At 33.9% G+C, this 14,740-nt stretch overlaps 1 protein-coding gene across 2 annotated transcripts in view; it reads left to right on the top strand.

Annotated features, from left to right (window-relative positions):
* The window catches only part of Epg5 (ectopic P-granules autophagy protein 5), a 92,922-nt gene that overhangs the window by 16,075 nt on the left and 62,107 nt on the right, over positions 1–14,740 (top strand). Inside the window, exons 9-19 of one of the 2 annotated variants that reach the window (XM_090167900.1) lie at positions 2,266–2,383; positions 2,451–2,766; positions 3,850–4,001; positions 4,086–4,237; positions 4,305–4,445; positions 6,533–7,254; positions 9,437–9,545; positions 9,993–10,220; positions 10,302–10,328; positions 12,414–12,650; positions 13,594–13,757. In XM_090167900.1, the coding sequence (XP_090024026.1) occupies positions 2,266–2,383; positions 2,451–2,766; positions 3,850–4,001; positions 4,086–4,237; positions 4,305–4,445; positions 6,533–7,254; positions 9,437–9,545; positions 9,993–10,220; positions 10,302–10,328; positions 12,414–12,650; positions 13,594–13,757 (2,366 nt within the window). The remainder of the gene's footprint in view (positions 1–2,265; positions 2,384–2,450; positions 2,767–3,849; positions 4,002–4,085; positions 4,238–4,304; positions 4,446–6,532; positions 7,255–9,436; positions 9,546–9,992; positions 10,221–10,301; positions 10,329–12,413; positions 12,651–13,593; positions 13,758–14,740) is intronic. The other variant, XM_090167901.1, reaches the window with a different exon arrangement.

Below are 14,740 nucleotides of genomic sequence, written 5' to 3'. Positions count from 1 at the left end.
ATCTATGACCTTATGGATTACGTCACACCTATTAAAGGTTAAAGACTTCAGATTATAGTAAACCACCGCAACGGTACAAGTACTATTCGATCCTCCAAAATGTAAGCACGAGTCTACCATCTATGGTCTTTATCTGAGATGAATTTATCAGTCACCGCTACGACGCGTTCTTTTGTTAAGCGCGATTGTTCAGTTGAATACGCGGTTAAAACCCTCTCTCTCACTGGCGAAGGCGAAAATTTTTGAAGTCCCTAACCCTAAAATACATAGAAAACGTCGCGTAAAATACCTAGAGAGCTTCGTAAAATATCCAGAGAGAATGTCGCGTAAAATACCTAGAGAGAGCTTCGTAAAATGTGTCTAGAAAACTGAAATGTGTCTAGAACGCTTGAAATATTCCTAGAAAACTGAAATATATCTAGAACTATCTTGTTAAGTTTTTTCCGGTTTGGCGCCCCATAATTTACACAAGTTTGATTCTGAGAGTATCAGCTTGGCAATTATAAATCTTTTAAAAGAGGGTGGTTTCAAACTGGAGAATTGGGTTGGCACAGACTTATGATGGGGCTAGTGTAATGAGTAGACATGTAAAAGAAGTAAGGGTGAAAGTAGAAGAAGCAGTAGGTGGCCATTGTCCGTATGTTCATTGCTACGCCCACCTCTTAAATTTAGTTTTGGTTGGCTGTTGCTCCAAAATATCGACAGTTAGGGAACTACTAGGTTTGGTTCAAGCCATTTACAACTTTCAAAGCAATTCGGTCATTAGAAGTGAATATTTTGAAAAATCCCAAAAAGATCTAGGCTACGATATACGAAAAATGCCACAAAGCTGCAAAAACATTTAACAGCGTAAGCGACTGCTTCCACTATTTAATGACCATGGAAGATGGCTTCCCTGACCTTGTTAAGTACTCTGGCATTCTTTACCGAATGAAATTAAGAATTGTGGAAATTTAAAAATATTTAATAGAAGTGTCTTGGATTATTGGTCAATTAATGATTTAAATTATCTAATATTAATTTAATTTAACGTGTCAGACCCTTTTGTAAAGCAGTGTAACTGAAAAGGATATCTGAATAAAAATCTTTTATTATTATTATTATTATTATTATTATTATTATTATTACAAGATTGTTTCATGCATTCCTGTGCCAAATACTATCTCAGAAAGAAGTTTCAGTTCCCTGAAAAGAATAGAAACACGTCTACGAACACCTATGGGAGAATTTAGACTTCCAAATCTGGCTACATTGTCCATTAATCGGGATTTGTCGAATTGTTTAAAAGAAAACCCTAATTTAGTGGTTGACGTTTTGGTAAAAGCTCTAATCGAAGAGTGTCATTCTTTGATTAAATTGCCAGGAAAAAAAAATTTCTTTCCTAATTAACATATTAGTGTCATAATTTTAAAATTTTAACTATAGTCAAAAAATTCTTTAAATTGGGCATTTCTAAATGAAAATATATAGATGGGGCCTCTAAATCAGACCGGGCCTGTGTGTTAAAAATTAATGGCGGGGTTACTGCGTTAGACCCAAGTCACGTAGCGACTTTTATTGCCTATAAATAATCTAGCTAACCTTCTAAAGTTCATAATCTCAGCCGGAGTGACAAGCCACCTATACTTAGTACCAGACAATTAACCCAATTTAAGAAAGGTGGTTTTTTGTTATTTCCAAAAATACTGTAAAATGGGAATTAAGAATTGGACAGTTTTTGTCTCATGCCATCGCCTCATATGGTATCATATGTTTTAAGTAATTACAATATTAAAGAGAGGAAATTTTGTAACTGAAAAAATTCTTGATAGCTAGTACCACAAATGGAACCATTATCTTTCTTCTGATTTTTGAATCTGAGGTAACCAAATTATAGGCAGAGATTCTGCTAGTAGCTATGTAGTAGTATAGAGATATGAAAAATTCAGCATCAGCGCCGCTGTCTGTTCAGGGGAAAACCCATTTTTCAATTTTGGCATCACAATTAATAGCTTTCTCTGACGTTAAGGGGCGTCACTGTTGGCAAAAAATAGAGGGTTGCAGGGGGTATTGGCAGTTTCATATCATTATAAGGGCAGGATCTCTGCTACAGTCTTTGATGAGATAACACATGCTTTATCCAACTGCCAATTAATGTGTTATTAAATAGCAGATGACTTTTGGTTTCAAATGATTTTGGACACAAATTTTCATCTTTGGTATAGAGGAAATTTAAGCAAACACATATATTTTCTAAATTTAAACAACTTTTGAACCCTTTTATAGGATGAAGATCCTGAAACCAGTTGGCTTCAGTGGCAAGAGAATGATATTGTTGCTCTACTAAACCAAGTTCCATTTGGAGAGATTTTTAGGCATGTACTTCTCATAAATAAAAATGAAGGTAAATATTGCAAATTTATTTCAGTAAATTGAACCTGCTATGTAGCAATCTTGTTTTATTCTTTAAGAATCTGACGAATATGATGTTAGAAAATCGAACGAGCAAGCTATTTTGAAACTGATTGCATTTTCGAGTCATCTGTTACTGTTATTTAATGAAGGCTTCAAAACTTTTAATTCCTTGAGATTTCGTCAACTATCCAAGAGAATTAGCCGTTTAATAAGACACACAGTGGAATATGTTAGCGATCACTGGGAAATATTTAAAGAATATAGATCAACATTGGATTTAGAGCCTCACGAAAAAGCTTTACTTTTGAGGTTACAAGTGGAATATGACCAGTTCTTTCTTAGAGCTACTAACGTAATTTTTAGCTCTCAAAAGTAAGTTTATGATTCTATTTATTAGTAAGATTGACCTTTTTCTTGCTCCCTTGCACCATAGTTCCTTAATTATATTTCATAAGTGTCAGCTGAAAAAATTTCCAATCATAAACTGAAAAAATTAAGTAGATCGAAACATGTCAGACCCTTAGCAAAGCTAAGTTTTATTTAAAAATACAGGTACAAACTTAATCAAGTAATTAATGCTGCCTAGGATAAAAACTGTCACACATTTTTGAAAGTAACTTATAAACATAAGCCTTTACCACCTATCCAGCCAAATCACCCAAACTGTGTTGCCTTTCATGACATATAGGCAGATTCTGATTTTCAGAAGTATCTTAAAAATGAAACCTGTCCAGGCTTCTTTTTTTCCTCCCCCCAATCAGTGCTATTGAATTTATGCTGGCCTCAACCCTTCAAGGGCTAATTTTTTCTTAATTTTATGCTATAGATGGGCCTTGACTGTTAAGATAAAGTCAATAAGGCAAGCACAAATTTTAAAACCTCTGGGTTTTTTTTTACCATTCGTAGGTTCAACGTATATTCCAATGGGCACAATATAACTCCTAAATCATGGAAGCATATACCAGTAATTAGCAAAAAGCATTATTCTACCAGATGATGTAAATGTAAAAATTATAGGATTTGAATTAGAATACCTTTGGCCCATACAATAGCTTTATAAAGAGTCGGTTATACAATGTATTTTCCCAAACCTTATCTTTTCCCCTAAAAGGTATATTTCAAGCAGTGTAAATCTCTAATCTCTAATATCCAAGGCACCACCTTAGGACTAAGTCATCAAGCAACTTTTAAAGCCGTTAATTCATGTGGCCGGGTTACAATGTGTAACTGAAGGTATATGTGAGGGGTATAGATTCCCTGTGAAAACTCTAACGTTAGGAAATTAAAAATGGAATAAAACACTGTGCAAATCCCCCTCTCCCAGAGCCGATAAGTTTGTTTGTGGCCCTGGTACCTGGTTCAAGTTGATTATTGAGATCAATATTTATCTCTATTCTCTAAGAGATATACTTCTGATCCTACTATTTATAAATTTTGTATGTTATTCTTAAAAAGGCTTGGCTCGTGGCAGTTCATGGCTGTTCTGCCTTATAAATGTGTTTCATCTCAGATGATGTGGCGTATTTTGTGGCTCCTCCACAATTTGCACCAGGAAGATCAAAAAGCTATGACTTACAAGGAATTTTCTGGAAAAATACAACTTAAAGGTAATTTTAGAGTACCATTATAGCAATATAAAACTGTCCAGTCTTCATCTTTATAAATTTTAAGCTCTTCTCTTAATAATCTAGATATTAGCAATAAAATGAAGTTTGTGGAAATGTTGGAATCCATGTTAGAATCGGAGGTATATTATTTGTTAACAACCTTTTCTAATATGGCAATTGCGAGAGATGCTAAGGATACAGAGCTTGTTAATTTGATTTCACTTGACATTTTTGAAGTACGTTTTCATCATAGGAACTTCTTGTCTGCTGTTCCTAATTTTACCTCATTTTTTTATTACAAAGATTGCTTTCTTAAATGAACGATTACGTGTTACATTGTCAAGAGAAGGCAGAGACTTATTAGCAACAATAGGCACAAAACATCCTCATATTATTTCAATATTACTGAGAAAGACTGTTGATTCTATTCATGAAATTGAAATGGTAAGTCATAAACTCATTTGTAATGGTTAATTTTTATCCAGTTCTTAATTCCTAAAACTTATGTAAGGAACTTATGTTTAAAAAAGGTGAAGTCTAGTCTCTTTCTTTAAAATAGCAAACATGTTTTTGGAATTATTAAAACTTATTTGAGCTTTAATTAAATTTCAGTATCTTTTCATAACATGAATAACGACATGTAGATGCACTTCCATTAGATATTAATGAATCAAAGATATTAGATTGAAATCTTGAAATTTTCATCTCCATGCACAACAGTGGAGAAGAATTTTATTAATTTAATGAAATTGGTAGGAAAGGAAGGTAACAATGAGATCGTGTAATGATTGATAATTTAATTTATTAATGCAATAATTAAATAAGAGAAATTGTTAAACCTTCAAACTGTTTATTTACTCAGAAATACTATCCCACTCCTCCTACTCTGCAGTCATTTTTAAAACTGAAAATCCCTTACGAAAAAACATTCGAAACCAATCAAATTCAAATTGGGACCGTATTTGCACCAATTCGGGTATGTTAGAGGCCAATTACCCTTACCAAAAAATAAGTTGGCTAAAAACCACTTACGACAACTTGTTTTTCAACTTGGTTTTCAGTTTGTATTTGGGACGAATGCCTACTTAAAAATAACTTAAATCCTCTTAAATAATCAACTTATTTCCAACTAAACCAGAATCAACATTTACATTTAACTACTTAAAAGCAACTTAAATCCTACTTGGGAAACATCTAAAATCCAACTTAAAAATATTATGTAACTTCCTGACTACTAAAAACCAACTAATTATAAACTTAGCAAAAGCAGTATTTTCCTACCAACTGAATAACAACTTATTACCCCTTTAATAGTAACTTGAAATATGCTGACAACTTGAGCCTACTTAATACCAACTCAATATCAACTAATAATGTGTATACAAAGTAAATACAAACTGAAATCCAACTTACTTTTTGGTAAGGGTAGGGAACACTTGGAGATGAAATTTACAATTGGTACCAATCTGACCTCAATTGAAACCAACTGGTTATAATGAAAATATCAATTGGAGTATGCGCAACACAATTGGAACTAATTCGATATGAAAAGGTCCCCAATTGGAGTGATAATGACCAATAGATTCATTTAAACCATTTCATACTTTTGCCTCAAATAGTATCCCAATTGAGTCCAACAACCCGGAGGTTGGATCCAATATGGAAAGTGCCACCACTGATCTCTTTGCTCTTTCAAATGCTGGGCACTGAATTAAGAGTACACGTGGAGGAGTGAGAGAAAGGAAAGAGGATGACAATAGATACTAGATAACAACCTTGATTGTGCTCTCAAAAATTACAACCTATCTAATAATTTTGGTTCATTAACTTCAGCTTTTATATTATGTATAGGGCCTAGGGTGGTGGCTTGGGTAGAAGTCTAGCTGATTATAATTATTATAATCTCCAAGGTGATGAGAAATGTAATGTTGTTAGACCCTGACTACACCAATTCCAAACGATTGTAACGGTGATAGACCATAATTGAATAAAGCTTGAAGTGATTGTGAGATGTCATTAAAAGTCAAAAGATGACGTGGGCCTAGGGTGGTGCCTTGGGTATTAGCCTAGCTTATTATTATGTTTTGATGACACAAATAAAATATTTTCTTGCACCCTTGTTTATCACACTGGCCAGTTGGTTTCCACTTCATTTCCTTTTAAGGGGACTCGCAACAAGCAGTTGTTTAATTTTGAGCTTATATTTACAATATACTACTGTATGTACTTGAAAATCAAATCACGTACATGTAACTTGAATTATGGGATTTGGCCTTTATAGAATATTTAAATTCTAAAGTTATTTCTGAAACCAATGAGGAAATCGCAGTATTCGGTCACAAATATTTGCAAAGATATAATTTTTTAAAACACCATGTACCCTAATTTTTCCCTACTCTTTGAAATTTTTAAATTAGTGGTTTTCAAAATGGCCCCCAAAAGTGACTTGGTTTTTAGGTGATGATCATTCTATTGTCTGTTATCACTTATTATGGAACAAATGGAACAATTCTGAAGTAAAATATTTTTAGATGTCACTCTTTCTATTTCGGGGTTTGCCTCTTCATTTATGGAAACCTACAAAAGATGATTTGGATATTTTGTCTCATTGCCTTTTGGACAATGCATTAAAGTCTCCATTCAACCAGCTAGCAAAATTGATTTTATCAGGACTGAACTGGGGTTTTGACCCAACTAATGAACATTTACATTTACATCCAAGTATTCATCGAGAAGTTGCATTAACCGTGGTCAAAGCTTGTTATCAATTTGAGAAGGAAGAAGGGCATATCATATATCGAAGCATCCAGCAAGTTCTATTTCTTGCACAGAGCATGAGGGACAGTGCTGTAACATCTACTACATCTCAAGGTTTTGCTACATGGGCATGGGATCTTCTGTTGTCACTTCATTTGCATGCCTTAGACTATCCTAATCCACCATGGATAAAAGTTTTAAGTGGAGGTGTGCAAAGTGTTTCATTGATTTCTGAGGAGATAGAAATTCCGATATTCCAACAAGCAGGATATCTACAACCTTTAATGAGAGGTTTGGAGGAAAAGAAACCGGCAGCCACATTTGCTGCCTTGATGATGACGAATACTGGGCACAATGTGGAAAATTTACTCATAAATGGACTCTCCCTTTGGTCTGATTTAGTAGCGAAAGGAGTCTACTATGCCTCTGCTCATGCCTTATTTTATATTCTTCCCTTTTTCTATTCACGCCCAGAGAAGTTACTTCAAAATGAAAAGTAAAGACTGTATTTTAAATACTCCTCAGTTGATTTTAAATATTTTGTGGGTTTCATTTAAGAATTGTGGTTATTACTGAAAGGTAGTACACATGGTTTAACTGCGCTTCAAAAAGAACTTTCAAGATTGAAAGTTATCATAAGTTATAAAGTTTTTAAGGGACTTTCCTGCTAAAATAAAAGATAGTCATGTTGAGAAGTTCGCCGCTAGGGGGGGGGGATTTGTATATAGCTAGCTCATTCTAAGTCGAAGGGGCTCAGTTTCCCCTTGCCATTGTTGTTGTTAAGTTTGTTTGACAGTCTTGCCCTTTGAATAAAGAGCAGGTTAACCCCCTCCAGGTCCCAAATAAATAAATTTAATAAAGGATTAACGTAAGAACCTGCCTCCTATGTTCATGCAACTTTTTAATTTCATTACAAGTGGTTATTTAAATCCACCTTGCATGTGTACTTCATTTCAGAAAATACCACTAGTGTCTTCAAATTTACTGTTCTGATTAAGGGAGGAAGTCAGTGTTTTATTAATTATAAAGTTAAATTACTAAAAATTAATGAATATTAACAAATTAGAGAACTCTTTTAAAAAGTTGTCTTAAGATTTATGCTGGATCACCTAATTTTACATTTCTGCCACTTGATTTAACAGGAGGTATAAAAGCAAGTCATGGCAATAATTGCTCACCACTGACAAGGAGACGACCCGAGGTGTAACACACCGATTTTGTTCAAACTCGGGGGTTTGGTAGACCTTCATGTAACTTGAAAAACCCTAAAGGGAAATGTCTCCTTAGGCAACCGTTTTGCCATGGCAACCAAAAATGTTTTTGTCAACAAAAAATTAAAATTTTCCCATTGAATATAACATGGGAATCTGACCAATTTTAAATGTAAAAAAAATTAAATTTTTTAAAATGCTAAAAATAGAAAATATAAATAAAAAAATAATGCAAAAGTTCGGAATTGATTAAATTTTTTACAGAGGGTACCCTTAAAATTGCTCAGATTACGATGTTATATTCAATGGGAAAATTTCCTATTTGTTTTGTCAAAAAGATTTTTGGTTGCCATGCCAAAACGGTTGCTTATGGAGACATTTTCCTTTAGGGTGTTTCAAGTAACATGAAGGTCTACCAAACCCCCGAGTTTGAACAAAATCGGTGTGTTACACCTCGGGTCGTCTCCTTGTGAGTAGAGACCATGGATTTATTACACCTCTCGCGAGGTGCAAGGCGGAGCCTATTAAATATGTAGAACTCTGTGATTAGTTGTTAAGATATTATGAAAGCCTATGGAACCTAATTCTATCGATTTCTTATTTAGAAAATTAAGTGAAAAGGATACCCGCATTCTTTTAAATTTTTATAGTATTTTTCTTTACTGTAATGAATCAAAACACCAGGCAAAAAGTTCTTAATCTTTTTGCCAGGCTTGGTGGGCAGCATGCTCATCTGTCACATCTGAGGCTGCGGATAAATGTCTGCCACCTGAATTAAAAGGCTTCAAAAGTCACTTGATGACTTAGGCCTAAGGTGGTGCCATGGGTATTAGCCTAGCTGATTATTATTATATTATTAACTCTAGTGAACTTTTTAATGCTGTATTTCTTAGTAAAACTTGTTTATTTATATTTGTGTAGTTATATAACTAGAGATCAAATATTTTTCAAAGCATTATAATTAAGTTTTGTAACAGGTAAAGGGTTTTTATAAAAATAATAGTAATGCAAATGTTATATGTAGACACCCAGTCTTGAACCCTGGTCTCCCACACGAGGGGTGAGCATGCTACCTCCTAGCTATGGACGGATACATGGTATGCTAAGAAATTGGGGGCTTTTTGCGTCATTTTGTTGGTTGCAGGTGACGCTACAAAAATAGGCAATGATAGAATTGAATATTCATGAGTGAAATAAATTCATGAGACCTATTTTATACCTGTAATTTACCATGTACATAATATATAAATAAAATGAATAAGTAAAAAAATACAATTTAAAAATTAATTTAAATTTAAAGTAGCTCATGGATTTTTCTAAATTTTTTTTTTATATGGACTCACTTCTCCATATTACTTAAGTATGCTATGGTGAGGAACATTTTGGATTGTGCTAAATAATCTAACTAGTAGACCGTTTTGGCCTTTTAATGGCTTTTTAATAATTATTATTTTCAATTATTTGTAGGTTTTTATCAGATTTGCAACTGCTAGTTTTATCTGATCTCTCTTACTCAAGTTTAGTCGCTCAAGAATTTCCTGGAAAAACTCTGAAATTTTTGGCTGGCACTATGCTTGTATGTATTTTTTAATATATTTTTGAATCAGGAATTTGTAATTGTACGTTTATTGCTTATAGGATTAATTTTGGTTTGAGATATTCGTTGTATTATGGCTTAGAAAATGAAATAAAATTGGCAAAGCTTATTAACATTACTCACAACTTGACTAAACCGTTGTGAGCCTGTATCAAGTGTCTTTTCAACCATAACTTTCACTAATGAGAAAGTGCAGTATCTTGACTGTTTTGTGGTGACCCTTTTACATTGACAGAAAGGCCAATTTTCCTATCTTGCATTAGCACTTAGTTTTTCCAACTAAGCCATTGCTCTGGTCATAGTTCATTAAAGACCAAAATTGCATCCTACAAAGCATTAATTGTATAAATTTGGAAAAATTGAAGTTCCTATTAGTGCATTATAATTTATTTTGTAGGATTTTTCACATATTCGGTGTTCTTATAGGGTCAAATAAATCACGCTAAAAAGTATACTATGGAACTTGGAGGCCAAGCTTTAAAATTATGGTGTATGCTGCTCTTAAAAAATTTAGAATCAGGTCAAAAAGGTCTCTTAGCTAAATGGAAAGGAGCCAATAATGTTTTCTACCTGCTTGATAAGTTGATGGAGGTTTCCATTCTTGATGCTTACATGTTGGATACACTTAGAATAACTCTATGTGCACTTGTCAAGGTAAAAAAGTTATGCCATTATGTGGAGTACCTATTTTCACGTTAAAATTTTTATTTTGATGATTTCCCTATTTGCACTCAGGAGTTACCTTTAATGGAAATTGAGGAGGTTTGTAATTAAATGTTTTAGGCATGGAATTTTTCTTTATAATATTATAAATTAATAATCTCATATCCGCCTACTGGTGCAATAGACTACTAACAGGGAATGTACCACTGATTTGGTTCAAACTCGGGTATCATGTACCCCTTAATGTAACTTGAAAAACCTGCAAGCGGAAAGTTTCGCTGGGCTTTCATTTTTCGAAAATGTTTTTGATAACACAAAATGAAATTTTTCCCATTGACACCAATTTTAAAAAAATTTAAAATACAAAAAATAGAAAAACGTTATCAAAATTGACGAAAAAAATATAATTAATTGATCTACCTTGATCAAAATTAATATTTTTTTATCAAAATTTAAGAAATTTAATTAAAAAATGTTTACACATAAAAAGTTGATGAATTTCATATATTTGATCAACTTTTGATTAGTTTTGTGCATTATCCCAATCCACCCCACGCTTTAACCAGTAAGCTACTAACCCCTTTAAAAAAATTAAATGAGCACGGTATCTCATTGGTTCTCTATAACTAAAGATCTTTTTAAACAGTTGAAACTCATGCTGTTGACGTTTTTCCTTTCTCTTGTGCAACCAATAATATTTTTGACATCTTAAAACCTGGTTTTCTCTACCGAAATTAATTTGGGAAAAATCAAATATTTCTCAAATTTCAAAGTTAAATTAGAAACAGAATTCAGAACGTGTGTAAATTGGGTAAATACATGTCAATTTGAGTAAGTATACTTAAATTGGGTAAATTTGGCTAAATATTTACGTAAATTAGGTGAATTTTTGTTTGAATATGGGTAAATAAATGTTAATTAGCAAATTCTTAACTTCTAAAAAGAGAATCCTTGACCATAAAACATCTGTCCTATGATCATCATAGGCAAATTTGCATATGATAGTAGTTCAAAAATTTTACTTAGTGATAAGAAATATATTCCTACCTGGGAAGCTGCAGATACTGGCCGGCCTCTCAATGTTTCATGGTTAAGTGCGGGCCTTAGCTCTCCCAAAAGTTAAATGAATACCCTTTTTGGAAGTCGATAATTTGCTAAAAACTCTGTCTGATAACTCTCAAGGGTCTGGTCTCTCGTGATAAATTCTCTCATCTCCAACTGGTTCAACAACATTTATTCCTCGATTAATTTCATCAGCTCTACGCATTGCGAGCAAATTGACAAACTCCATTGTTGTTTTCAATATTTGGCGCCGTTTACGTCTTTACGTCTTTACGTCACCTCCAGGGCCCTCGTAAAGTGACAAGCCAATAATTGTCTCTGCACACCATTTTTGCAAAAACGATCGTAAGTTCATTGGTCACGCCCACTTCCTCATAAATTTACGAGGATTGTAAAGTTATGAGAGTTAAAAAACGTCTCGTTCTTAATTTACAACTGCAATGACCATTATTAACAATTTTCAAAATTATATGCTCCCTTTAAGATTTGCTTGGTCACTTTTATCGCATGGTACAGTATTGATATCTTAGGGCACTTTATTCGAAAATTTCACTTAAGGGAACTTCATGATAGGCATTTGATAGCGCCGTTATTAGTTGCCTTAACCTTATTTAAAAAAAAATTGTTTTTAAACTGCTTCAAAATCTAGTCTTGTGCCACTCTTAAAAATAAAGCCTAAAATTCAGAATAAATGTAGAAATATTAGTTGTCCCTTCTAAAAAGGTTCTTTCTTAGGTTCATTAGAAAAACAAAAATAAACTGTCTATTGAAATTTGATCTCTATTTATAATTAAAAAAATTTAATATTTGTTATGACACCTAGCTTTGCCAGCTAGGATCTAAGTTTTGTAGAAATGGCAGAAAAGGAAATCATAAACTAAGCGTATATTTCTCTATTCTGATAGTAGATGTTGCATCATAATTGTGCTAGCACAGACTAGCGTTTCATTCTTACATAAAACAGAAATTCATGATAGCTACGGTTTATTTTTTGACCTTTCTGATAAATATACCTTTTTTACATGGGGGGAATTTCTTATTAGTTGTTTTTTTTTGTGTATTACAGTTTTTTATCGGTTACGTAGACCTATTTTATGTACAGTTTTGTTGGAATATTTTTAGAAGCCGCCACCGTCAAATACTGGGGTTGTTTCTTCCTTTTTTTCCATCTTGGCATGGTCTGGAACAGGACAAGATTGGCCATCTTTAATTCCAAGCAATACGCTACCATCTTTTCCTTGGCTATTCTTGTTTATTTTATCTGCAGAATCAAGTCATTCTCAAATGGATTTGCTTTGGAAATCAACTTTAACTGAACTTACAATGAATTATCAGTCCACTGTAGATGCTGCAATTAAGGTACTAGCATTGGTTTTCATCTTTTAATATTTATCAATGTGATACTTATTTTTTAACCGTTTCTCAAAGAGCTCCAATCGCCATCTACTGGCAAAATTTGAATCTGGGAGGCTTAAAAAACAAAACAAAAAATACTGATTTCATGATTTTTTTTTCAAATACCAAAGGGTTCCCCCATTATTAATAATAATTTATAATCAAAAATTTTGGGAATCACTGGTCTAGGGAGAACTTCATACCTTTATTCCTGAATTCATAGTGCATCAAAGAGGGGACATTTGCCATGTTTGCCTCCCTGTGGGCACGCATGGAGGTAGTTAAGATCTAACTTACATGGATTAATTGAATGTTGATGCATGTGGGGTGGCAGAGTGGTTAGCACTTTAGCCTCGCAGCAAGAGTATTGTGGGGTTCGATCCCAGCTCGTGGCACTGAAAACTCGGAGTTACTCCTTCAGTGTTGAATTTACAAGTACGACCCTCTGATTAATGAGTCTTAAACAAGTTATTTTATCATGTCACCTAGGAGCAACAAACACAGAACCCCACACAAGGAGAACGCAACCTGTCAAAAGTCTTACATTTTTTTGTGTATAGTTTTCATTGGTTAGACGCTTTAGCGCTTGCTGCTGTTGGAAGAGGAAAATTGAGAAATTGTCTTCCCCCTTTCCGTAAAACGTTCAGTGTAAAGGTTCGTCCAATAAAAGTTGTACGCAACACTGCGTTAACGTGTTTATAGGCTAGCTGCGTTCTCCTTGTTTGGGGCTGCTGCGTTTGTTGCTCAAAGATGCCACTAACACTTGACAGGGTTCAAATTTGAAATCAAAGCTGCAAATGATTATACTCATTTTATAGGGATATTGAAATTATTATTTAAAATATATTGTACTATCAATCTTATACAAGTATTTTGATAAAACATTTTTTAATTTTTCTTTGTGCAGAAAACAGCACATCACTTGAAAATGTCTTGCCCAAAACTAGAATCTTTACCAATATATCGTTGGGCTAATAATTGTCTGGAAACTGAAAATGTACATCCTTCCTTGCCTCTTTTGTGGCAGTGTTTCTTTAATTTATATTTGCAAAGGACAAGTAACTACTCGATGTAAGTAATTGCAACTGATTAATGAATTTGACCAGTAGTAAATAATTTTTTTGAGGATTTGTCCCTCGCTGTAATTGTAGTACAAACTTATACTAATTTTGGTATATTGGAACATTAGCCCCGCCACTCCCTTTGTTCACCTCTCTCGACCCCCCTTAAAGTACTTTTTAAGGAGATTCCAATGGTGCAAAAATTATTCCCCGCAAAGCATTATTTAAAAAGTTAATTAAAAATTGCCCAAAGACTATACATTGGCGGCTGACGGCGCCGCGCACTCACTCCGCTCGAGCGCTGGGGGCCCGATCCGGTGCCCCCCAGCCCCGTTCTTATAATCATCATGGGTGCATATATAAACCCCATTAAATAGATCTCCTTAAGTATTAATTCCCGAAAAATAATGTTTAAATTAAAAAACCAAAGTATTACCAAAATGCAAAAAGTTTTAACCGCAATTTATTATTTAGAAAGATATGATAAATGTGACATTGTTACGTGCCATCAATTTTTACCACGGAAAAAACGACATATTTCGAGATTTTTGTACGTGTAAACTAAAAGTAAAACTGGACTCGTAATCGAAGTATTGGAGCCGCGCACTCACTTTGCTCGAGCGCCACCCCAGCCCCATTCTTCCTAATCAAGCTGTGCCATCTATAACACGACCTAGAGGACAGTACCTAGTATAGTCTCTTGTGGTGCGAATTAAACAAGGGAGAGCGACTGAGAGATGAATCGATCCCACACGAAGGAGTTCTCCCTCCTCCTGGATGCATATATTAACCCCACCTACGGACATTGTTTCCAGTGAAATCGTACCTAGTATCTAGCGAATTGAATTCGCCGTAAAAAACATTTTCGGTTTGGACAGTTTTTAAAAATTATGTAATATCTTGAAGTTAAACGTAATTCTTCATCACGTACAAAAATCTCGTATTTCCCGAGAAAATCTCAAAATATGTCGTATTTTACGAAGTAAAAATTGC

This window comes from Leiobunum rupestre, chromosome 3, assembly GCF_980474605.1.
Source record: "Leiobunum rupestre chromosome 3, qqLeiRupe1.1.hap1, whole genome shotgun sequence".
Classification (NCBI taxonomy): Eukaryota; Metazoa; Arthropoda; class Arachnida; order Opiliones; family Sclerosomatidae; genus Leiobunum; species Leiobunum rupestre.
Note: the sequence above shows the minus strand (reverse complement) of the source record. Positions and strands in the feature narration are given on the sequence as shown.